General features: G+C 42.6%; 2 protein-coding genes across 3 annotated transcripts; one reads left to right on the top strand and one right to left on the bottom strand.

Moving 5' to 3' along the window:
• Nucleotides 1–17: 17 nt before the first annotated feature.
• si:ch211-166a6.5 (clustered mitochondria protein homolog) lies at nt 18–11413 on the bottom strand. Its single transcript, XM_041937759.1, has 28 exons — nt 11154–11413; nt 9468–9577; nt 8956–9127; nt 7509–7646; nt 7257–7411; nt 7009–7163; nt 6727–6849; nt 6399–6531; nt 6207–6299; nt 5912–6078; nt 5510–5689; nt 4973–5410; nt 4808–4881; nt 4598–4702; nt 4394–4494; nt 4144–4296; nt 3984–4046; nt 3610–3842; nt 3433–3517; nt 3112–3265; nt 2831–2970; nt 2215–2295; nt 1997–2122; nt 1783–1892; nt 1565–1658; nt 1355–1480; nt 1178–1251; nt 18–868 (listed from the first exon to the last, which is right to left on the bottom strand). The coding sequence occupies exons 1-28, from the start codon at nt 11200–11202 to the stop codon at nt 256–258; spliced, it is 4245 nt and encodes a 1414-aa protein (XP_041793693.1). The 5' UTR covers nt 11203–11413; the 3' UTR covers nt 18–255.
• Nucleotides 11414–12857: 1444 nt separating this feature from the next.
• ddhd2 (DDHD domain containing 2) lies at nt 12858–24708 on the top strand. Of its 2 annotated transcripts, none has more exons than XM_041936758.1 (18): nt 12858–12952; nt 13588–13779; nt 15243–15435; nt 16132–16325; nt 16464–16553; nt 16708–16828; nt 16936–17025; nt 17137–17278; nt 17406–17614; nt 17707–17768; nt 17887–18006; nt 18094–18189; nt 18924–19100; nt 19657–19812; nt 20096–20198; nt 20299–20460; nt 22271–22439; nt 22597–24708. In XM_041936758.1, exons 2-18 carry the CDS (start codon nt 13657–13659, stop codon nt 22676–22678), a joined length of 2289 nt encoding a protein of 762 aa, XP_041792692.1. In that variant the 5' UTR covers nt 12858–12952; nt 13588–13656; the 3' UTR covers nt 22679–24708. The 2 variants fall into 2 exon arrangements, with proteins under 2 accessions (XP_041792692.1, XP_041792693.1); XM_041936759.1 differs by lacking the exon at nt 12858–12952 and adding an exon at nt 14378–14490 and having other exon boundaries at nt 13657–13779.
• The last annotated feature ends 1810 nt before the right edge of the window (nt 24709–26518 follow it).

Raw genomic sequence — 26518 nt, 5'->3', positions numbered from 1 at the left:
CACACCAAGACGACCACTGATAAACCAGAGTAAAAAGTTTATTGTTGAAAAAACAAAATAGCACTTACAGCTACAGCCCTCTCCCAGTGTCAGCACCATCTCCAACACAAAATAATACTCAGCATCTTACAGTTATCCTTTGCTCTGCTTCATGTTCATTGGATCAAATTACATCTAGGATCCTGGGAGGGTTTTATCTTACGCAGTGACTTGGAAAAACTTGACTACAACACTGTTTTCCTGTTTGACATGTTTTCACTCCTCAGCTACTCCATTGGCTGAGACATTATCTGCCACTCCATTGACTGCTGTGTCTTTGTCTCCTGTTCCATTGACAACAGAAACTTTTGAGACAACATCTGCCCAGGTTCCCTTACTCTTAAGGACTGAGGGGCTAGTGGGGATGTCCAAAGCTCCATTTATTTCACCATTAACCTCAGCTGACTCTGACTTCATCTCATCAGCTGTTGCATCAGATTTTATCTCCCCATTGGCTGTGCTGGTCTCACTTCCCTCTCCTGTAGCCCTGACCTCTGACTCCCCATTCACTATCTTGACCTCAGCATCTGAAGCTGCTCTGTCACTGTCCTCATGCTGGTTTTGTTCAGCTGGCTCCTCTGCATGACCGTTAGCTGAAATGAAGGTCTCTTCCACTGGCTGCTCCCGTTGGCTCTCACTGGTATTCTCCACTGCTGGGCTTCCTCTGTCTTCACCTTCCTTCCTGCATCCTGTTTCTTGATCAGAGAATTTCTGTCCCCCATCCACAGTCTCTGAGGTGACCAGCTCCGGGGTTATGTTGAATCCCAGTTCTTTTGCCACTGCTGCCTTTAGTTCCAGGTGTTTCTGCTTATACTCCTGGAACTTGTCACTAAGAAAACACAATAAATTAATTCATGGTTTCCTATCAAACAAAGGATTATTGAAATACACACGCATGCTGCCGGAGCCTGTTGATGATGAGATTTATTTCAGTTTTAAGTACATGAACGTCATCGTTTAAATTCTCTAAAACTTAGATTTTCCAGTTTCTTATGCATCAACCAATATATCTATATCAGATTTTGTATTGTTATTGTTATCAAAACCCAATAATATTAGAACAAGTCAGTGCTTCCACAAGTTTTAAGCCTATATTATCATATTATATATCATATCATATATTACAGTGAATATTTACCTTTGATTAATCCTCCTGATCCCCAAGACCAGAACTATCTGCTCCAGCAAAGTATCAGTTGTAGGATTAAGACACTGAGGACAGATGGGACAGCGAGATCAATAAACACACTTTACCCTTTTTTTGGAAGATTGAACGAGATTAAAGGAGACCACATGAGCTCCCGGCATACAGTACCTCCACTGCTTGCTCTGTGCAGTCAGGTCCTGCCTGTCTGAGAGAGCGCTCCACCTTCACTGCTTGCTTGGTTATGGTGCACAGAAACTCTTTGCTGCAGCGTGTCTGAGAGTGATCCTCTCCAAGCTGAGAGAGAAAATAACCACATGATGAAATGCACGCACAACCCTTCCACTTATCTCTCGCTCTCTGTCAGCCAGATGTACTGACCATGCTGGTAAAAGCAGTGAGGGCCTCTTTCTCGTGGGTCATTGCACTTCGGTAGTCGCCCTTGCTGCACATCCACTGGGCTAACAGGTGCTGACTGCACAGACAAGAAACCAGGGAGATGAATTATGATGACGTTGGAAAGGGGGACAAAATAAATCAAAGTGAACTTAATGACTTTTCATAAAAAATATGAGGGCAAGCTATAAATGGCGTCTTACTTGAGAGCAGTGTGCAGATTTATTGGGCCGAAGAAGGAAGTGTTGAGTTTGAGGGCGTTCTTTAAGTACTGCCCTGTCTGATCTCCTGTCATCACCAGCCCAAGGCAGCTCTGCAAGAATATAATGTGATTGTCAAAAATGAAATATTGTATATAATTATATGGTGAAAAGCCCTTTTTGTGCTTGGGGTGAACACCAACGTGTTGTAACCTACATCCAGTGTTGCGATGAAGGGATGGTCCTCTCCGTGGACGGTTAGTGTTAGCAAACGAGCTCTGAGGAGACACTTCTGGGCCAGGGCAGTCTCCCCTCCAGCAAACATATACACACCCAAGAAGGCCTACATATATCAACAAAATAAAGATAATCACACTCTATAAAAACCTGCAGAACTGAGTAGTTATTGACCCAGAAATGTGTAGCTATACTCACGTATTGCTGGATAGTGTTTGGATGGTCAAAGCCAAGCACCCTCTCACTGATGACCACTGCTTTCAGCTGGACACTACGAGCCTTGAGGAGAAAGTATATTAAGAATTACAGTCACTTCAGTACCTGCTAAAATTCAGACAGACATGTCAGGCCTCATCCAGAGTGTTACAGTGCGCAAAGTAGAGCAGTTGGCTGTTTTAGACTATTTATGTAGAAGCAGCAATAGAACTACTTAAAAATTACCCCAGTACCAGTAAAAGTCCTCCATTAAATGTTCTACTTGTATAAAAGTTCAGATGTATCACCATCAAAATGTAAATGAAAGTATGTAAAGTCCACTTTATGCAGCCCTTCCCATGCCTTATGATATCTTGTGAGTTAATTGTTTGTTTAAATGTAAAATCTTCTGCAAAGTAACTTGGAACTAAGCTGTCAGATTTAAGGAGCAGAGTGTAACTATCTCCCTCTCAAAAGCAGACAACAGGAATACTCAAGCAAATGACAACTACCCCAAAACATACTTCTGTACAGTACTTGAGGAAATGTATTCAGTTACTTTTAAAGACTGCAAAATGTGTTAATGCAGCTGTAAAAAGTTGTGGAGCAGTCAGCCTACCTCAGCTGCCTTCCCCTGCAGGAAGGCCACCTTGGCCAGCAGGCTGTGGCAATAGCAGGCCTCGGAGTTCAGGTCGTCGCACACTCTGCCAAACAGGTAGACTGCTTCTTTCAGGTGCTCATGGGCCTGATCCAGCAGACCTGCAGTTGAGAGACACACATTAGTTTTGTACAGAATGTACTTTTCATTTAGATTTTGTTCAAAAACCCACTGAACATAAAGATTATGCATGAATCTGCAGCACAAGACCTTTGGTGAAGTGTCCCACTTCATTGACCCACCTTTCTGAATGGAGGTGTGTGCAGCACGATGGGCTTTTGAAGCATCCACCATTGGCATGTGAATGTGCTTGACAACAGGGAAGATGTTGAGGACATCATCTGGACCAATGGGAGCTTTATTTTGGTTGTCAAGGAAGTAGTCCCTCAGTCTCAACTGGGGTAGACACAGAATTAACAAACTTACTTTTCCTGGCAAATAATTCTGCAATTACAACTTGATGTAAATTAAAATATTATTAATATGTTTGCGTTTCAGTTGATCTAGTGACTCATTTTACCAGCCTAATAACTCACTGGATCCATATTTCAGACATCTGTTACCTGTACTCCTGTCTTCAAACAGAACTCTCTCAGTAAAGAGATCTTCTGAAGGCCGTAGTGCTCAACCAGATAGTTTGGACCACAGCTGTCACAGAGAAAAATTTGTTATTCTAAACTGAACTCTGAGCCATTACATAACTAACACATGATGAGAACAAACAAAGGCTGTGTCCTCACCCAAGGCTGTCAGCGATGTTGTATACTTCAACAGCATCCTGGCAGACCAGGTTCCACAGCTCAGCCCCTGTTAGCGTGCTCCAGGGCGTGCTCTCAGAGGCCCCAGCTCCACGGCCACGCCGCCTTGACTTCTTTTTAGTCTCTTCCACCACAGAAGTGGGTGTGAAGTGGGGAACCAATAGGCAGCAGAGGAAGTGACTGACAGCTGCAGAGAGACTCGGCACGTCCACACCCTGCAAAGACATATCCGGAGGCTGTGCTTCATTCTTTCTGCAGTGTGCGCGCCCACACCCGCTACGAGCTCACAACCTTACTTTGAGGTGCGCCGAAAAGAAAATGAAAATAAATGCTGATTCCAGAATACTGTAAAGTACCTGGAGGAAACTGCTGAACACACGTCTTGCTGAGCGGATGAAAATTTCACCTATGACCAATCTCTGGTGAAGACAGACAGAGGAATGTTAGGAACAGTTAGGAGAGAGATTACATCATTGAGACTGGTTTAAGTTTAACTATGTTGGAAGTCAAACACACCATTATATGCCTCAGGCCCTCCTTGCGATCTGACTGGCTGATGGTCTTGATCACATGGCCCAGATACCGGAGGTTGATGCCTCTCTGGTGTAGCGCCTGTTTTAGAGAAGCTCCATCCATTGGTGCCTCATTGCTCTGCAGGCAATACTCCACCTGTACACACACATATATACTGTATACGTATGCAGAGCTTGTTTCATGTTTGCAGCAGATGTGCCTGTTATAGTACGTAAAAAAGGGATCCACTCACAAAGCCCGGTATCTGGTGTGTGATGATGAAAGAAGCAGCTTCCCTCAGTAACCTCTCCTGCAGCTTCCTTGACTTACTTTCAGCAGGAGGGAAGGACACTCCTGAACACAAAGCACAAGACGTCATGAGCCATATTGTATTCCATAAAGATTTGACTGTGTGTGTGTGTGTGTGTGTGTGTGTGTGTGTAGCTTGTTATGTTACCTGGAGTGAACACACTTGAGTTGAAGCGCATCTCAAAGATGATGTCGCTAACTGAGCCCACTTCTTTACAAGCAGTTCTTACTGCCTCTGTGGCTCGAGAGTCACCTGCAGGTATACAAACATTTGTCAAGTTTAAAAAGGCCGAGCATGAGTATGTTTTAGGTACACTTTTGGCTTCCATTCACTTAGAGCTCCTAAAACACTGCTTACAAGCTGTTGCGCATTCTTCAAAGCCTCCATTCTTGTCCAACGTCTCCCGGACATGCTGAGCAAACTGGCAATGTCTAAAAGTAGCAGAAAAACAAACTTCAACTTTGGGAAAAAAAACCTTCTAAAACCTGAGTCTAAAAGTGTTTTATTTCATGTGGAACTTACTTGTGCTGGATGAAGGCCTGCACCAGCTCTGGCTTCAGCCTGCAGAGTCCGTGAACAAAGCTCTTTGGCAACCCAGAGTCTGAGTGATAATTCTCTGGCCAACCTTCTTTTACACAACCCTTCTTCTCCTCGTTCTCCTCGCAGCTTTTATTGCTCTCATCTTCTCCACTGACTGTCTGACTTTCTGTCTCCGCCTCTTGACAGAAGTTGGCATCAGCTGGGAAGGTCCTGAACACATCCAGTATGTAGAACCTCCCATCAGCCCCCAACAGTCCCTGAGCATCCATCGAGGTGAATAGTGGTACTTGGTGACCGTTGGGCGCCACAATACTATATCTCTGGAGACAAAGAGACTTGGCAGCATGAGCTAAGAGTTCTAGTAGCCGTCTGCGCTGGGGGGACTCCTGGGGTCCTGCATTTACCCCATACAGCAAGCCTCTATAGAACACAAGAAGACAATAATACAAAAATGTTAGCCTTGCGTTGTTAACACCACTACCACACTAAACTGTTAAATTATGGGTCCACAGGGTTTACCTTGAGGCAGGAGTGGCTTCTTGGTCCTGCTCGGAGCCTTCCAAGCCAGGGGCCAGACCCTGAGCAGACAGGCGCACTCCTCTGTAGTCTACAATGGCTGTAGGTAGAGTGTGCAGTCCCTGTAGCCCCTCTACGTTGTTGTAAGCCTGAACTCCTTTAAGTTCCAGCCTCTGAGCAGCCCTGCATGTAGCATATGAGGCAATATTTAAACAATCTGTGCCAAAACCATACCAGTCTGAGAGTGAATCAAAAACTGGGGTTGAAAAACTAGGTTGCATAGCAAGTGGCCACAGTGTACTCTGTGGATCACTTAGAGCCATAACACAATAAGACAATACCATTATGATCAAGTGGTTGTACATCTACAGATCCTTGTTACTGAACTTTCTGGTTTGTTCTCACCTACGACCCCTTTCTCCACCAAACATCGCACTTGCTGCCCCCTGGCTCATGAACAGGCCACCCCACAGGAAAGCCGGGTCCTCTGGGTTTCCATTCACTGGCTCCACAAAGCCATCTACAACAGTCTCTGCCCCCTCCATCACAGCCCTGACAAACGCACTGTTTACCTGAGAAGACAAGTACAAATGAAGGTGAGAGGAGGAGAAGCTGAGTGAACAAAGAAAGACAACAGGTGATGAGAGTCCTATAGCGCACTGCTGTTGTTCCGAGCTAAATTACAGCTTTTCTTGACTACCTGGAGCAGTGCCCTGTCTCTCTGCAGCCTCTCCTCCAGACTGCCAAGTGGAAGATCTCTGGCTGCTTGCAACTCCTCATTCCAGTCTGGAGCCTATGTATAACACAAAGATTAGATTTTGATTTAATATCACTGCAGGCAGCATGCTATACATCAAATGGCAACAAATAATTATGCTGTCTTGTGAATAACCTGTGTTGCTGGCTGTTCATCCACTCCCAGTCTGCTGAAGGTGTTTTTGTGAGTGCGAGAGGCACAAGGGGGCCCGAGCCAGCTCAGAGTGTGGTAAGGAGTGGGCAACACCTCTACTGGAGGTGATTGTGGCCTAAACGAAGTGAGAGAACAAGCCACATTGGCCAAAATCCACTTCAATTACCATCATTTTTAGTTTATTTGATTATAACTGTCTATAATTAGTTATTACATTCATTTGAATTATTTGAATTTAGAAAAATTCACCAAACCCCACTGTTAGGATACTGCAGTGTTCATGGTTCCTTTGCATAAGTCAAATTGTTACCTGTTTTTGAGTGTGGTGAATGTTTGTTTGAAGGCAGGGCTGATGTGACAGAGCAGGTCGGTGAAACTGTGACAAACTGGGGAAGACTGTGCAGGACGAGGATCAAACACGTCTTCTGTAGACCTGAGATACAGAAGAGGGGCGAGAAAGTTCAGTTTGTTATCAAGCAGGTTACTCAGACAGAGCGGTGCATTGTTAGCCTTTAATACATTTTCTATGACAATTTACTGTAACTACAAACAGAAAACAGATTGAGTTAATATCATGAAGTTATTTCTTTACCTATTGAGAAAGAAGCCTTTTGGACAGGATGTGATATCACACCGCCGTCCTTCCATTGTCACCACTGTGATGTACGTGAAGTCTCCCTGCAGCTTCCTCTGTCCTGGAGGTGGGTTCCAGCAGCTGAGAGACACATCCTTCAAGTAGCTGGGGGCCTGATGAGACAAATGAAAGGTCACAGAGAGTCAGTGCATCTGTGTGTATTATGGCTGGCCCAGTGTCAAACAAGATTCCAGGTACATACGCACCTCTGGGTGGGAGCTCTGTGGCAGCAGGGCCATGAGCGGTCTCTCTGAGGAACCAGGGAGGAGGTACTCAGGAGGAGCTGTGTCCTGGTTGGTTGCTTCTGTTTTTGTGTTGCTTAAAGAGCGTTTCAGGCTCTTCCCATTGTGTAAACCAGAGTCTGCACCAGTAATAAGATTTCAGCATGAGCTTGACTGTTAATATTGAATTTCTGCAATATTACCCCTTTTGTCGAAGCGCACAGTATGTGTGTGTACCTGGTGTTTGTGTCTGTGTGAGTGTCTCCAGTATGCTTGGTGAGCGTCCTTCTCTCAGTGCATCCTGAGGTCCAGATGCTCTCAGCAGCTCCAGCACACGAGCCAGATGGAGCCGGGCTGAGTGGGCGGTGTAGGGTTCTGGAAAGACACACAGTGTTATTATAAAGGTTACACTGACCTTTGTGAAACTGCGAACACAAACAACTCTCTTTAATTAAACAGACAGATTGCACAGGACAAAGACTCACTCAGGACGTCATACTTAAATGAATGTTTTTTTGGACCAGAGTGTTTATATTTATCATCGTCTGTGACAATGCGGCTGGTTTTGTTTTCACATTGTCAGTCTGTGTCTGTGAGAGTGTGTGTGTGTGTCATCATGGCAAAATGTGGCCCTGGAGACACCCATTGCAGCGGAAACTACCACAGAAGCAATTTTGAGTACTTTGCCAGGTGTTTGTATGTCTGTCTGTGAACACATTTTGTCAACGCAATAGTGCCACAACCATCAAAGATGCAGCCAAGAAACCTTCCAGGTGTGTAGCTGAGATCAAAATGAAGGCTGAGCTCAGAGATGGGTGTGGTCAGATCCAAGAGTACCAAGTATTCATGTAATAATGCGATAATGACTATTAATTGCTCATAGTCAGCATGTTGGCTTGCGATGCGGCTGGTGTGACCCCAACGCAACATGGTCCCTAGTGTTACATGTTATATGTAACACACTGAGTATCAACTAATCAATTATGCATATTCTCATAGACATAAAACAACAGGGCGTATATGTACTGTGCATGCTGTACATAACAAGAGACGGGCTGCAGGATAATTTGTTTCAGTATTTCAACAGCTAAGCGGTAAGACACAGACTAATCGTTTGGCACACAGCTGTAATCTCTGCAACTATAAACCTTGTTATGACTCAGAAAAGGTGAGTCAGCTATTTACATTGAGCTGAGAGAAACTTAAGTGTGTGTGTGAAAGGGAAAGGGTGACAGCTGTGATGAAAATACAGACAGGATTATTCTATTCTGAAATTCTGATTCTACAATGAACCATTATACTGTAAATGACCCTAGATATGTAGATACACATGTAAATGGACGTGATAACAGTAAAATCTTTATTGTTAAAAGGCCAGAGAACTACATGATGCACAAGCTGTATTACAGAACAGAGCATTGTTAAAAAGCTGTAACTGCCTAAAATTTCTCATTATTTCAAAAACTCATTAAGACTACACTTGCAGTGAAAAGACATGGAAAACAAAATTAGAAAAAAGACACATTAAATATCATAAAAATACTGACATATAAATTATGATGGAAAGTTTGTTTGTCAGTGAACCTAAAAGAAGCCTTCGGACAATCCAGCTGTTTATAAATGCTACAAATGTCAACTGGAAAGATAAAAGAGAGAGATCTCAAAAAGAGAACAATGCCAATACCTTCCACCAGGCGAAGGATGGCTCCTGGTTTCAGTCCTTTGAGGCTTTGCAGCTCTGCGAGGGGATCCAGAGTCGTGCCAGCCAGTGCCAGTGACAGGCTGGAACGTGGACACACCTCATCCCTCGAAAGCAGAGCCATTACTGCATCTTGAACAAGCCAAAATCCGTGGACCTACAAAGACAAAACGCGACACAATACAGATGGTAAACCTGTACTGCAGTTTAACACTCACAGAAAATAAAGTATCCCATATATTTGTATAACGTGTGCACATGTGGAAAAACACATCCTATGAGGTCTTTACATGGTCATAGATGCAGATAGAAAAATATATGCAAAGTGCCAACTCAGCACTGTAAGTGTTATACATTATCAAAAATGACAAACGCTACACAAGATAAAGATGATGCATTGTTATCAGTGTGTACTCTCAGCTGCCACTATTAGTTTCCATCTCTTGTCAAATCTTAAAATTAACAGAATAAGAGGAAAAAAAGAGGACATGTTTTACCTGCAGCTCAAATGGCTCGACTCCTGCCCCCTGGATCTTCACAGGGAACGATGTGTCCTCCTCTTGCTTCATACCAATGGCATCCTTTCCACCATTCAGGCGGATTACATCTGTTAGAAGGAGAAATTGGAGACAAAATTAACTGAGGATAATAGCAGAGCCCTGCAATGGACAAGCAAAATAGTTTCAGTTGTTTTCCTGCCTTCCGCTTATTACATGCTGGGATTGTTTCCAGCCCACTATAAGCCTGAAAAGACTTACGCTGTTACAGAAAATACATGAATAACTGAATGAAAGACAATCATGACTTATTATGTCCGGATTCCATCGTCCGTTCTCTGCTGCAGAATGAAACAAGACCACTAATCTCCTCTAAATTGATCATGATCTGGACTGATGAGTCGGTGTGTGAAAGTGCCTGAGGGTGAGAGTGAAATTTATGCAAGAAAATGTCAAAGTAAGGGAAAGTGAGGTGTGTCCGCGTTTTAATGCACAAGCAGAACCAGAGAGAGTGCAGGACCCAGCGTGTTCCTCAACCTGTAGTGTGACTAAACCTGTTGAATTTGCTTATTGGCCTCCATGTCATCTCAGGGTAAAGGGACAACCACACCCGGCTCTGGCATGTGGAGACAGTAGAATGCTAAAACGCATAAACTAACGCACCTATGACTTGGCAGTAGAGTCTGCTTGCATGCCCGGATGCAAGCAGATATTGCATATACAGCATCTTTGACATGTACACAGCAAAGCGGAAAGCTCACTTTCACTCATCTTTGAAGATTGTAGTTCATTCTACAGTAAATCCCCAGCTCTTGCTGTCAATCTGGGACTGCTTTACTACTGGAAAGCACCCAAAAAAACAGCTTCTCTCTTCGCAGTTGGCTGGAATAAGGTCCCTCCTCTCTGCAGGCTTGGAGCCATCAGCGTCTCTCCTATTGGAGCTACTGCCTCACTACTACAGAAAACAGCATTGTCTGCAGCCCTGAAGCTCAAGAAGTTTATTTTGGCACCATACCAATACCATAAACTACACAAGCAGGCAGAATTCCTTCCCTATTTGTCATATATTAATATTTTCACGATATCGCTTTCATGGCTACCTTTACATGAGCTTCTCAAAATGACATAGCCGGTCAATTATAATGCTGTGCCTATGGATTGCTATTTATTTGAACAGGTATAAACACCTCAGGGCAATCTCATCCGAAGACATGCAAACACACACTCTTCCTTAATTCAATCATTCTGCATTGAGAAACGGGAGTGGCAGAGGTTAAAAGAGCCACTTGAGAGTGTGGCAAAAGGATAAGTAATCATAAGATAGATAGGGCAGTTGGAACTTCAAAAAGAAGTCAGCGGTTATTGATTTTGAATGAAGATTCGTATAAAAGCCATTATTTGTCCTTTAAGGGTAATAAGCGAGAATTTGCATTTCTTCAGGTTGATTTCAGTGTGTGTCTGTGTGAATGACTACACCACAAACTTGAAAAGTGCACAGCAGAGAGCAGAGAACAGCTCCAGCCATGTTCAGCGCAGCAGTGCAGTGCTAAATCTCCCACCCTCCTCACATTCTCCAGCGAGGGAGGCACCGGACACAAAAAAGAAGGAAGAGGAAAGTGCAAAAGGGAGGCAGGGGGAGAGCGAGAGAGGGGCAGAAAAGAAAAACACATTGTAGGGATTTCTCACCAGCCTTGGCCTGATTTCTTCCTCCCCCTCTCCTCACTTTGTCTTTCATGGCTGCCTGTTGGAGGCTTTTTCTTGAGCTGTCCTCTTGTGTGTTTTACTTCTCTGTGCTGGAAGTTCCTTCCCCTCCAGGTCTTGCGTCAAACCGCTGGAAGAAAGCACACGAGGGGGAGAGGAGAGTGTGTCGCGAGCCTCTTGGTGAGCACAGTGAAAGTAAACTGCAGTCTGTTCAGGACTGTGACTCCTGCCCCTCTCTACAAGGCAAACTCAGCTTATCTGTGCTCCCTGAGTGAAAAAGCCCCACCCTCTCATTGCTCCACACAGGCTCATTACTCTGTTTGTCTCTCACACTTTGTTGGACTGGGTGTGTCTTTGCATTCTAGCACTACTCACTCTTCCTCCCCTGGCATGTGTCACTCCTCCCTCTATCCCTCCATAAACCCTGGAGGAGAGGTGGGAAACAAGCACACGGTGTGTTTGGTAATAGTTTGACCCCAGCCAGCCAACCACGCTGCTTTTGACATACGTTATTTCATGTTACAAATGTCATGGTTCATTCACTGAATCTGTGTACATGTGTTTTAACATAAACAGAGGGATGTAATTAGGTAGTATATTACTTTTTAACCCCACACATATTACTCTAACATAAGGTCAAGGGTGCCCTAATGGGTGAATCCTCTCTGTTGACTAATGAAAGTGAAGTCAGTTTCCTAAAAATGCCACCAGAAGACAGTTGACCTTCCACAAACGGGTGTGTCTACAGGTACGTCTGATAATGTGGTTGCCCTGTTATTGTTAAGAGGCCGACACCTAACATTTTACACATACCTGGGTACATTTCATCTGCCCAAAGATTTCTCAGTTAGGCTGATTAGGTGGCTTGTTTGATACTGACTGGCATTTTATCTACCCTCCACAGTCTGTAAGGCCACGGTTTTAGTACACCCTCAGCTGAAAGACAGGAAAATCAAGGATGCATCTGCTCAAAATATTCACCTAATCTATTGTAACTGTTACAGCATTAAATCAGTAAGTGTGTGTGTGTGTGTGTGTGTGTGTGTGTGTGTGTGTATACAGATATATAGATATATAGATATAGATATAGAGAGAGCTATAGGTATAACCACCCACCCGACTATCATCCATCCCATTTACAACAACTATTGGTTTTATGTAGAAAATGTCTGGTAAATATGTAAAATTGGGTCTACCTTCCGCTAGATTGGTAAAATCTGACATTTGAACGCCTCTCGGTCTCTGCAGAGTTGTAACAAACTCTCATTACAAATGGGGGGTGTTTGCCTGCTGATGCTGTGGCGTCTTATGTTGCCTTCAGGAACTCCTCGTAAATTTAGATTAAAGACTGCAGGTTCGTTTTTTTTATACTAAAGATAACGTTTTCGGACACCTTTTGATTTACAGTTCAATATACTCACAATTACTTAGTATTACATCGAAATACTGACCTGAGGAAAATGTAGGATTTTGTTGAAATGTTTCAATATTTTTCCATTTACTTTGGACGCTGTGTTCACGTATTTCACCTTCTCATCGTCACACTTTGAAATCTCAGGCAGCACAGATAACTTATTCTGTGTTAGTATAGTTAGTTTATGCCTTCATTTGGCCGTTAGTGTGGTTGTTCGTGAGCACTACTCTCGTAATTGTCACATTTCCGAGAACACTATAATGTAATCAGGCAGCGTTTGACAGGAGGCTGTCCTTGGGTAGCCGAGCTAGCAAGAGCGAGCTAAACAACGAATATAAATCTTCTACATTTACTCTGTGTGAAGTTGTCGGTGAGTTTAAGTTAACGACTGTCTGTTACTAGTCTTATAACGTCCCAAACACCAACAGGATGTGAAAACAGGATGCGAAAACTTAACACTAGTGTCCCGTCCGGCCATCGTAACTCAGATAGCATGGACCTAAACCGACGTTAAACAACCGTTGGCCTCTGGGATGTGTTTGTTGCATTCTTAAAAATACACCAATAACACTAGAAATAACCGTTAACGTTAGCCACTTTTGTTCAAGATAATGTCGAGAAATTGCTGAAGAAATCTGCATAACTCATGATACAGTCTCTGTATGAGTTAACAGTTAGCTAGCCGTCACAGTAATCTCGCTCTTCACATTTTCCATTGCGTTGAACGTTACTGACCATCAGATGATGAGGCAGCTGCCAGTGTACTATGAGAGCTGGGATTAGTTACTAGTTAACGTTTAATCGCTGATAGGGTGTGAACTAACGTGATCTGGCTTGTTTCTCGTTCTATCCCGTCACCTATGATGCTCTGTCAACAGCAGTTTGGTGCAGGTATCACTAGAAAATCCCTTGGAGGTTGGACAGGCTATAACACGTAGCAGTTGTTATTATGTTGTGTTGGACTTTAAGCCTTCTTATTGCTCTTATTCTGTGTGGTCCTTGCAGATTCTGGAGTTGTTTGGCCCACTGCCCACCTCAGGTCAGAGCTGAGGGTTGGGGTCAGGTCTTGGGCTAATGTCATACAGTCCTGGTGAAGAGGGGGGTCTGTCTCAGGCTGCCCCAAACGCCCCAAACAGTCGAGACCTGTTTGACAACACCACGCAGACTGTGGCAACAGGGAACACACCTGAGGATCTGGTGAGGGTGCATGTGGTATTTTGTGTTTGAGTGTAATAGTGACATTTGTCAAAGTCTGTTGACAAATTTAGGCCAGCAGTGCCCTCCATGATTAGTAGGGGCTAGGGGTTGGGTTAGGTTATGGGTAGGCATTGCAGATACCATTGGTTGGGATTAGGCTTGGGGTTATGTTTAGCTAAGGGGAAACACAAATTGATGGGGAACAGACTTGGGAGTCCTATCATCATTTCTCATTGAAAGCTGCATTGGTTCTAGCTGTGGATTAAACAGCTCAGATCCTTCACTGTGTTGTCTCCAATAGGATTTATTTTCAGTCCTTAACTTGGCTGATCTCTATACAGCAAGCCATGACACCTTGCACAATTTCAAGGCTTTGTCAGTCATACTCCATCACAACAGTAGTGTTAAAAATAGAATTCACATCTCTCAAGGCATTATGAATTTGAAAAAATACCAGTTTTGTAACTGCTGTTGTCACAAAATATGATGCATTGTAATGTGCCTCCACCAAAGGCTTTATAAAACCACTCACTGCATAGTAAATCTTGTTAACAAATGAAAAAGTACAAAGAGATTGTTTGTTCTCTCGTCCTTTCAGGCAGAAATAGCTGCTGCATTCTTTTCCCCCTACTGAATGATTGTAGGGCAAAGTAGAAATGATGGGCTTGTGGAGGGGGCATACATGGAAGTCACATACTGTCCCTCTTTAAGGTATGCACATGTTTTGAACACAGCACATAGTCCAGGGCTCCAATGTCAGTGTGCGTCTGCCTGTAAATGTTAAGCTGGAAACATATATTTAACTGGACAATGTATTATGAATCACTGTCCTGAAGGTTAATTTCTTGAGGAACTTTGACGGTTTTTATGTTGCATGACATGCAACTAAATACAGAAACAGGGAGGTATTACTTGCAACAGATTTAATTCCTAGGAAGGGAGTTCCATTCACATATCAGTTCCAATCATTTTTTAAATCTCTACACATGCTCTTTGCACATTACACTGCAAATCAGATTGCTCTTTTGGCCGCTGTGTGTAATGTGGGTTTTTATTGTTGTGTTAAGCAGTGGCAGGCTCCATCTTTCAACACCCTGATGCGGGAGCAGTAGAGTGCCGAGAGTATTACAGGCAGCATTGTCTCTGAATGCAAGTTATTCAGTTGAAAAAGGTTGTTTACAAGCTGTAGCTGTGGTAGAAAGAGAAGACAAGAGACAGCTTGTAGAGCAGGAAAGAATAAAACAAGGCTTTTTGTGTCCGTCCAATGAGAGTCCTGATCCTTTTCTGTCTGACTGTCCTTTGCTTTGTCTGATGGTCTCGGGTTCCTTGATAGGAGCTTAAATGAATAGCACAAACCTAGCTCAGATTTCTATAATATCTTTGCTTTTTACTCGCCAAGTGAGCAATATAGCTTACATGATTTAGAGATATTGATTCAGCGTGCTGTCATCATTTTTCTCCAGGTGTCCCCTATGGTGGATGAGGCTTCTCCTTCTTCCACGTCCTCCTTTGAGATGCTTGACATGGACTCGGTCCCAGCTCCTTATCAAGAAGTGCAGCCTCACTGGTTCTTCTGTCGACGGGCTGAGGACAACACCTCCTGGCTTCCTTTCAGCAGAGAGGACTCTGATAAACTAGAGAATGCCTTCAACGCTGGTAAGCATGTGTTTATACTTGACAGTCATATTATGCACTGTACATGTACATTATGCAGAAAGTTATGTGTAATTAGGCATATGAAAATTAGGAAAATAATAAGTGTATAAGCTATAAACAGCTGTGAGAAGATTAAAAAATTGAAACTGTCGCCAACACTGGCCTGTTGTCCAGTAGGATGCTTTTCACTCCTGACAGAACATGTTTACTGTTACTAACAGTTTAACAGCAAGTTGAAGTAGAGTTTCAGGGTGGTGGGTTGTTGTATGCTTTTATTCAGAGTGGACATCTGTGATAATCCTAATTAAAGTTTCAGAGTTTGCAAGATGGTGTATGCTGGGCTATTGCTTTAACATGTTCATTGATAATCAAACACATCCTCCACTCAAAGGAAAAATATTAAACAAGAAAAAAAAGCTGCAAAAAAGAAGGGCTCCATTAAACAAAGTTTCTATTGTTTTTAAATATAGTTTAGATAGTGACAGCTGGAGACAGAAAGACAGGGCAGGGGAGAGAGTGAGGGAATGACATGCAGCAAAGGGCCTGGGCTGGAATTGAACTTGGATTGCTGCGTTACAATGTCAGCCTTAAGTCAGCACTACCATACTTAATTGTCCTCACAGAACCTTTGTTTAAAATGTAGTTTTTAGAGATTGCCTTATAAACCCTGCTTGTGTATGTGTGTGTGCTGTGCAGTAGGAAAAAAGGAGACGGAGGTGGTGGTAGCTGTGGATGGAGAGCGGTATGACGTACATGTCAAGGAGAGGAAGCGCTACGCTGTGTACTGGGAGCAAGCTCCCACAGAAGTCCGTCGCTGTACCTGGTTCTATAAAGGAGATAAAGACACCAGGTTCATGCCTTACCTTGAGGACTTCAGCAAAAGTCTAGAGGTAGTCTGACACTGAACCATCACTCTGCTGATTCCTACTACTTCTGACTTTATCCTCTTCCAAGCTTTGCCTGTTCCATAGTTTCTCTTTTCATATCTGTCATATTGGTCTTTGATTCCTTGCTCTCCAACTTTTCAGGAGGCCTATATGATTGCAGTAACCTTGGATGAATGGAAGAGGAAACTGGAGTTTCCCACTGGAGAGACTGTCATTTTACACAATCCCAAAGTAAAGCCTGCTGTTAAAACATGACTATGCACACTATAATTAAATACATGACAGAGCCACACAGTGACTTTTCTGAGTATATAATTTTTTTCATTAGATGCACTGCTTCTTTCTTCTAAGCCTCTTCTCTTCCATTTTCTTGCTCCTCTTCCAGCTGATAATGCAGTATCAGCCAATAGGATTGCAGGAAGAGTGGGTTTCCTCTCCCTCGGAGCAGACAAGGCCTCGGACAGTCAAGAGAGGAGTGGACAACATCTCTGTAGAAATACCTGATGGTATGTTTGGGAGTGTACCATTAAAGATACACTGGAACATAAGCCCATTTTATAGCATATTACTGACAATTGGCACTGTCGGGCTCATATTTCTGTGTGTGTCCCAGGTGAACCAGAAAAAGTGGACCACCTCGTCTTTATGGTCCATGGTATTGGTCCTGCATGTGACTTGCGCTTCAGATCCATCATACAGTGTGGTAAGTGTATACACTCTATATATATATATATATATATATATGTGTGTGTGTGTGTGTGCCTACATATTATTTAGGTGTATGTGTGACTCTTTTCTTCTTGTCTCTTTCCAGTAAATGACTTCAGGAGTGCTTCCCTGTCCCTCCTGGCCTCTCATTATAAGCGTGCTCAGCAGGAAGGTGTGGTAGGAAGAGTTGAGTTCCTTCCAGTCAACTGGCACAGCGCTCTACACGGGGATGCCACTGGGGTGGATGAGTAAGTATGACGAGAGATGGACAAAACAATCTGTCATACAATAAGTCTTATGTCTCCAACAGTTGCAGAAAATTGTCACACTCTGTCTTCCCTCCCTTTCTTTTCTTTCTCATTCTCCACTTTCCAGGGACATCCAGAGGATCACTCTACCCAGCATCAGCAGGCTGAGACATTTCACCAACGACACTCTGCTAGACCTGTTTTTCTATAACAGCCCCACCTACTGCCAGACCATAGTAGACACAGTGGCCTCAGAGATCAACAGGCTGCACACCCTCTTTAAACAGAGACACCCAGACTTCAATGGGGAAGTTTCAGTTGTGGGCCATAGCCTGGGTGAGACATGCGGAAACACAGAAACTCACACACAGTCGCAAGTCATTAAAATGCTGAATTTCAACACTTTCCCTTTGTGTCTCGTTCCTCAGGTTCGCTGATCCTGTTTGACCTGCTAACCAATCAGAGGACTGGATCAGATCCCAGAAAGGGGGTACAGTCACATTCACAGTAAAATATAACATCAGTATACTGATTAAAAAAAACAACAACATTTCTTTACATGTAAATGACAAAATCCATTTCCCATTCTGTCCCTCCCTGTGCTTAAGGTGCCTCCTAATGAGCCCTTTCCTCTGAACTGTGACACACTGGAGCAGACTCTGACCAGACTGGGCCTACAGCAATACCTGGACACACTACAGGCAGAAAATGTAGACCTGGAATCACTGGTAATACACACATACACAGAGACACACAGTGGACATACAAATTCAAGTGTTATGTATAGTTACAAACATATGAATCTTCTCTTTTAGACTCTTTGCCAAGACAGTGATCTCAAAGACTTAGGAATTCCTCTCGGACCTCGGAAGAAGATCCTGAACTATGTCAGGAGGAAATGGCTTCCAGAGGTCAGACATAGCTTGAAACCATACTGGCTTTTCTAATTTTGGAAAATATGACCATTACAACCCTTTACCCGCAAATTCCATTGAGCACAGCTGCGACACGTTATGGCTGCAATTGCAGTTCCAGACTACCTACCCATGTTAGAAGCACAAACATCAAAGACAAATGACCAAATCAACAAACTCTGAGCAAGTCAACAACATTGGGCAAGCAAAACACTCCACTTCTGACAGACTCTTGGTGGGGTATGAAACCGTGCAGAAGACAGAACAAAACTGTCGCATCTTGCTGGAACGCGGTGCAGACGTGCCTGGTGGAATCTCCTGGTTCATGTGTCATGAATCTGAACTTAGTCTGGATGAAATTTAGTTGGATGACACTAATATACAGTCACTGTCCATATCAAGGCCACACAATGATCTGCACCTTCAATGCAAAATAAGTCACAACTGCAGTACATATATTACTTATTTCTCCCATGTGTATGTGTTTAAACAACAATCTATCGACCTATATATGTTTTTTACATGCTTAAGATAGATCAAACTATCTATGAGAACTAGATGACTGTTGACAACAGTAGGAAGCAAATGTAGAGTATGTTTGGTGTGGCTAATTCATTTATGGCCTGCTCATCTTTTGCTTTCGAGCGCTCTTTCCAATTGATTTTAACCAAATTAAGCACTAAGTTCAGATATTGTTTAAATAACTTTTTTGCATTTCTCGATCTAAATAGGATTCCAAGACAGGAGCAGTACATCTGGCACCTGGGTTGCAAGTTCCACCTCAAGTGACCAGTGATCACGATAGTTACCAGTCTTCAGGCTTGACGATGCAGCAGTCCCAGTTCCACAGGGCACAGTCTGTCACCAGTGCAGTAGACTACGAATACTTTAACATGGGCATCGGACAGGTACCACACATAGACACGGACATGATAACTTGTGCTTGGGAGTACTGATAGATAAGGCTTTGATGCATCACCTTCCTGCTTCTCTCCTTCCCCCGCTTGCCTGGACAGACCAATGGAGGCATAGCCAAGGGACAGGTGTGTCTCACATGGTGTCCCCATGGACTCAGGCTTTGTCCTAAGCTCTCTTTGATCTCACTGTGCCTGGAGTTTCTCTTTACCTACAGTATGGTCCGAGGGAAAACTCAAGGCGATTGAATTATAGTGCCTATTTTATAAAGAATAGGGTTTCCTTGATTGAGGCTACCATCTTTGACCAATACCACTCTGTGTCTGTGCTCATCCAGTCCTGCATGAGTGGTCAGCTCCCTGGTCTCTTCCTTACCTGCTGTCATACTCACTGACTGTTTGTCTTGATGTCATTATATGTAGTTTTTATGTTCCCAACACCATTGTGCACCAGAAAAGTGTTTTTTCTCCCATCTGTCTGAATAGCTGTGTCTTCTTAGAACAAAAACTGTGTTTAGATCACATTTAGATCACCGCCTTCTCTCCACAGGTATCCATTGATTACCCACAGCTGGCTTTCCACCCTCAAACTTTTTTTGCTTTTGGCTCTCCTATTGGAATGTTCCTGACCGTTCGTGGGCTTAAACACATCGATCCCAACTACACCTTCCCGACCTGCAAAAGCTTTTACAACATCTACCACCCAGTGAGTAATCACTGATTTACTATGCAAACATGCTGCACTCAGCCCCAAAAGATGATAACATCTGCTTTGATTTGCCACAATTACAGTTTGACTTTTTTCCTCATTTCCACACAAAGACGCATTCATAGAGCAGTTCTTGATTTTTCCACATTTTGATTGGCTTGTGGAGCTGCACTTGAATGGTTAGAGTCATGTTAGCAATGACAGATCAACTCTTGGTAGAAAATAAAAAAACAGCACATATTGGAGTTAGATTTGTTTCTTCCCCTTTATTTCTGTGTAGTTTGACCCTGTGGCCTATCGGATAGAGCCCATGATTGTGTCAGAGGCCGATCTGGAGCCCATGCTAATCCCTCACCATAAAGGCCGCAAGAGGATGCACCTGGGTACAGCTCTTTCTTCTTGTCTTTGTGAAACAATGATGTGGTATTGGCTTTTGATTAGTAGGCTTAATGATAATGTAATGTATTTCTCTTTGTCTAATAGAACTAAAGGACAGCTTGACTCGTATGAGCATGGATTTGAAGAATAATGTTTTGGGATCATTGCGGACAGCATGGCAGTCCTTTGCCAGATTACCAGTCGCTGCACTGCCCCCAGTGGAGGAGGGTGAAACTACAATAGAGAGAAACCTTCAAGAGGCCCAAGGTAGATGAAGCACTTTTGTTTTACTTTGCGTATTTGTGGATGTTTTTTGTGTGTGTGTGTGTGTGTGTCTGTGTGTGCGTGCGTGCATGTGTGCGTGCACAAGACTGTGTCTAACCCAGTCTCTTCACACTCCTCTCATCCTTCTCTGCATGTTGCCACCCCCCCTCCCCTCTTTGTTTTATCTGGTGGTTGCTCCTGCTTCCCTTACCCCTTACCACTTTACTTTGAACCTCAGCCCCAGCGGCAGTCACTGCTTCTGCTAAGAGGGAAGAGAAAAGTGCTGATTTTTGGACTAAAATTCTGGAGTGGCCCAGGGCCTTTTATAAGCATTACTTCCAAGGTAAGCCAGGATAGTCACTTGGCTGGAATGAATGAGGAAGACAAATACATGAACTCTTTCTGTCTGGTTTTCTTTGTATACTTGCCTGATTTAGTGAAAGCCTATGAGCCTATATAAACTTTTATTCTGTGTATTCCATTTAACACCCCTGGCTCGAATCTGGAAAGTAAGCATAAAAAAATAATGCTACTCATTTACTGAGGATTATTGTGGCACTCCAGCTCCCTTGTAAAGAGCACATGTTAGCCAATGTATGTCATTATTGCTGCAGGCTCTCACTACTTCTCTGCTCCTCCTCCCCCCAACTGTGCTACCACTGCCGTACATCTAGTTTTCCAACTCAACGTCTGATTTACCTACACCTCCTTCAGGCCCTTCCCTCCCCCTCCTGCTGTCAGTTCTGATTGGTTGAATTTTTGGACTGCTTCACTGATTGTTAACATTAGGAGCCACTTGAGAAACCGGCCCATGACACACTCTGGCATGTGCTAAACAAATAGGGCAAGTTGCATATTAGTGATCGCAGTTGTTTTTTTAACAAGAGTCATTGGCTGGACACCAGCAGGCAATGTCATTTATCAGTAGCAGGTCACCGACAGTAGCTGCATGCAGGTACATGTCCTGCCCTTTTCTACAGCACCTCAAGTGCTTAGGCTGCCTCTTCATAAAATAGGTCAATAGGGATACTGCTGTTAGAACAGACTGTACAGTTAACTAACACGATACCTTTTTTATCTTACTTTTAACTCATCTGTTAAAGTGGATGCAGCTTTTCATTTACAGCCCTTACAACCTTCATTTGTTGCATCGAGTATAATGGTGCAAGGTCCCAAACAGGAGAGTCATTAGGACATAGTTCAATTTAACTTGAGACTAATATTTGGTATCTTTTAATGTCAGTGTTGCAAACCGCTAAATGCAGAGGTAGATTGTCAGACACTAGCAGCCAACAGTCTCATCAGGGTTCATCAGCCGTGTATTAGGTCATTGAGGAGACCCTTAAAACAATGGTGCATTCATAACATACCATCACTCATCACAAAGCTGACACACCTTTAATATTTACTTAACATCATACTTGCACCTTAAGGTGAAGGTATAAACATTTATCAGGTTAAAGGCAAAAAGTTGACTCCTCTGTGATCAGTTGATATAGTAGATATCTATTCAGTGCTAATCAATATATATCTTTAAACAAACCAATATGAGCAATTCTGTTTAAGCTTAAAATGCCTGCTGAGCAGCGGTGTGAAATAATAACATTCAGCCACTGACTCACCTCTGAGGTAGATGAAGAACACTGGGTTGTAGGTTGTAGACTACTGTGATTTTCACTCACCTGCATAGCTACTTCCTTCTTTCCTGTCTGTTATCTGATTTGTCCCTATTTTACCAAAAAGTAAAGTGAAGTCAAACACCTAACTGATGCCTGTCTATGCAGCCTCATCTTTTTTATCTCTGTCGCTGCAGGAGTGTGTGAGGAGGCAGAGCCCTCAGTGTCAGCAGAGCAACCCGAGCAGCCAGAGATTAAAGTGGGGATGTTAAATGGCGGACGACGAATTGACTATGTACTTCAGGAAAAACCCATCGAGAGCTTCAATGAATACCTGTTTGCCATCCAGTCTCATCTGTGTTACTGGTGAGTCATACATTCCTGTGGAGGGGTGGACTACAGGAATTGTGCTCATTTGCATTTTGTGTTCCTAATATTTTCTTTGTTGTGTCACATTTTACTTCTTTGAGTTTGAGTTTTACTTCAAATAAATGCTGTTTTCTCCTCTCTGTCTGTCTGTCAGGGAATCTGAGGATACAGCTCTCCTGCTGCTGAAGGAGATCTACGACAAGCTAGATGTGGCATTTGAACAGCCACAACAATAACTGCGTTGTATGAATGCAGACTTGCTTTTTAACATGACAGTAAGCTGAGAGTGAGAAAATAAAGGACAGCTGACAGAATCAGAGGCTTTTCAATCCTCTTCCAGAATGCCTTACTGTCTGGGTGTTGCCTGTCTGCCCCGCCCTTTTCTCCCTTGACAACTCACACTGTTTGGCTGCAGTCAGGTGATCTCGGTTTAGATAAATCAGTCAACTTTAACGCTGCGGTGGCGTCTGCTTGTTGGTGCTGCCTAAACTACCACAGCAGTGTCTGATGGTGTTTTGATATCCTCCAAACATCACTGTCATGCTCCTAATCGCACTTTTCTGTCATACTATATTTTAAGTTACTTTGCACTTTCACTTACCAACAGTTGTTGACATATCATGTATGCAGCTGAATAATATTGTGATAATGAGCAGAAGATACGCACAATACTTGTTCAAGTACATAAAAACACATCCGGTGGAGCATCAAGTAGAATGCTTATCACATTGTATTACACGTCAAACTGGAATTAATTCTCATAATATAATCTATCAAATGTTATATATTTCCCAGCCTATGTAGAGCCTCCAAAAATCAGAAAGGCAAAAATATAAATATAAATTAGTGTAATTCTTATTATGTGTGTTCAACAGGGCCTGGCCCTTTAAACTTCAAGCGCTCTTGATCAAGGACGATCCCTCATGGCCAAACATTAGGCCACACCTTTATAAACAACTACATCAGGTGGTTTTATTTGGTTGACTGTATGTCTATGTATGTTTACTTTCTGATCAGGAAAATTTAAGGTTGATGTATTGTCCATCACAGTTTCTCCAGGCAGCTTAATTTTCTCTCTGATAACATTAAGGTCAGTTGAAACCCAAGAGCAGCTGCTCCTACATTTGTGCAATGTAACAATAATGTTAAAAAATCCTTTTTCATTTTACAGATATAGTTCATTTTTCCTTCTAATCATATTTTTATTTCACTTGCAATATGTATTTCAGTTTAATCATATCTAAACATGGGAAGTAATCCAGATGAAGACTTGTTTCAGAAATGAAGTAGAGAAACGCAGGCGCCTGAAAGGTCGAACTGGTCGTCTTTTCATAGTGTGTGAATGCATGTATGCACTGTAAGCACAGTATGTATGTTATAGCAGTGTACAGAAAGACCAGTTCCACTTTCTCTCCCCCAGGTCTGTGCCATTCTTCCTTTACCACTTTCTTTTTTATGCTATTTTGCAGTTGACCCAAAATGTATCTGTCTATAATTCCTGCAGTATATTTTTTATACTGACACCATCTGGCATCCCACATAGGAAATTTGAACTTTTGCAGTGTCAAAGAGCCAAGTGGTATATGTTTTTCTCATCTGTTCTAATAATATTGTAAAATGATCTTTTCCATTTGTATTGCATGCACTTCTTTGTAATGGTAGAGCAGGGTTTCTCCACATTTTCTGGTCCTGACCCAATACTTGGGTCCCAAAATGTTCATAATTCCCATGGGCCCATTAATAAGAGAATTTTCACATTGAAATTGTATGAATTTGATTTAAAGAGCATGATAATATACATTATATAGAACCTATGTTTCAAATCAGATTAATTTATTTTATATTAAAATATATGAAACAAATATCACAAATCTGCATCTCCATATAAAGCAACATGGGGTCCAGACTGCAAAGTTGAGAAACTCTGTGCTGAGTGATTTAACTTTATATAAGACTATATGTTATACAGTGTCAGGGCACACAGCCTCCACCACCAAAACTCTGAACGACTGTATCTCATTTTTCTTCCTTCAGAAAAGCACTGACTACTAAATTATTATGCTGACGTTTTCCTGAACCTCACATTTTTCTGTCATTTTTCGTGTTTAAACAGTAAAATAGGACTTTAAGGTCCATGGCTCCTCTTCTTTACCATAAATGTTGTTTTTTGCACTTGATAATACAATGTTGATACATACCAAAAACAAATGTTGTCACATCTGAATACACACACTATGAATATGGTTACATGTTTTGTGTGCCATAATAAAACATTATAAGTGTTGTGTCGTGTTCTTTAAATTTCAAACACAACAAACTAACCTGCAGCTTTTTTTAGGGTTTTTAGTAATGCATGTTGGCATGGACATTATCAGTAGCCTAAGAAAATCTACAGAATTATAGCATATTTAACATCATCAAAGTCAGATCAGATCATTTATATAAACGTATTATTAGTGATAACCGTCATATGCAAACAGTGAGTAGGTTTAACCCTCAACCTACCGACTCAGGTACTCACCATATTCACTTCAAGTCTTCATGACCACTTCTAACATTTTTTTCATTGTGACTCATTGTTGTCTGTGTTTTAATTCGTGCTTCTTAAAAATACCAATGTATTGGGGTCAAAAGTTTAGTTTTAGTTTATTGAGTCCATGTGTCCTAATTTAAAGTTTTGCAGACACATACAGCAGACACAGGTTCCCTTATTTGTATTAATGAAAAGTAGGCTATATATTTTCGTTTTACGCAATGTGCAAATTAATCATAACTTTCCTAAAATAGCAATGATCTTTTATTTTTCAGATGACATTAATTACAAAACTAAAAGTGTTTTGAGAAAAATAAGTTACCATTTCACTGTGTTGGGCTTTACAGTAGTTTATTTTTGGGGTCTCCAGGGACCCCTGCCGGTAGTTCTTGTATGTCAAATGTGTTGGTAGCATGAGGGTCAACAGGAAGAACATATAAACAAGACTTCAGCACTATAGCAGTTCTCACATTTACAAGCTGAACCTCGTTACTATGGCAAATCACTCGAGCATGCGCAGTCGTGAGGAAAACACAGCATCACTTGCAGCGGTTAATTGACCAGCAACCTTGGACGACAACTATGAGGTAAGTTTAACTCTTAATAATTAGTATTGGTGTTTTTTTTAAGCTATTTGACAGGCTGTTTTCTACATTGTATAGTTGTTCATGTATTCATTCGCAATTTACGGCGCTAGCCAGTTACAAGCTAACAAGTGGCCAGAGTAACGGTTAGGCGGCTTTGATGATTAAAAGTTAGCAACGTGTTCATGCCGTGAGTCGTGGGAAATTGTGCTCTTTTCAGTGCCACGCTCTTTTGTGTGCTGTGTGTGTGGTTGTGCCCACTTTGTATGAAATGTGATGAAGGCATTCAGAAGTTAGGACCTCCATAGTAAGCCTCAAGTTATTCATTTCAGTGGGAGGAGGTTATGCACTAAAGCCTCTCAGTTATTCTCTAAGGCGGGCCTGTCCTGTTCTGGGCACACACCAGTGCTCTGAGGGATTTTAGCCATTTTCATTTCATCAGCAGGATGAGACAGGCATGAGTCAGGAGGTATGATTTCCTTCTTTACTCATTACCAGGCTCTGCTGTATTGACACTCAATAGGGTAAATGGACCAATGATTTAGCACATTTCCAGGCTTTCTCTTGTTGGTTAAACAATGTCTAAATAGCTTTTCACAAGGTTATTGTAATCCTGTTCCCTGTTGTGGATGTGTATGAAGCCTTTTTTGTCATGCTGACTGCATGGTTTGACCTGATTTTGAAGTGTGTCCAAGTTTTTTTTCAGGGTAAGAAGTCATAACGCACTAATGAGTTTAGGAAAGGAATGTATGCAAACAAGCTCTGACAGTGTGTGTGTGTGTGTGTGTATGTGTGTGTGTGTGTGTTGTCATGCTAAAAGGGGCTGACGCCAGGGGTGGGTATGGGGTCACAGCAGGTAGTGGCAATGTGGCACAACAAGTGGGGCTGTGTTTTGTGCCGCCAACTCTCCCTCCATCACCATCTGTCCCTCCCCCTTGCTCTCAGATCTGGTATTCAAC

The sequence above is a fragment of the Chelmon rostratus genome, chromosome 5, assembly GCF_017976325.1.
Source record: "Chelmon rostratus isolate fCheRos1 chromosome 5, fCheRos1.pri, whole genome shotgun sequence".
Taxonomy (NCBI): domain Eukaryota; kingdom Metazoa; phylum Chordata; class Actinopteri; order Chaetodontiformes; family Chaetodontidae; genus Chelmon; species Chelmon rostratus.
The sequence above is the reverse complement of the archived record's forward strand: the minus strand, read 5'-3'. Positions and strand labels throughout refer to the sequence as shown.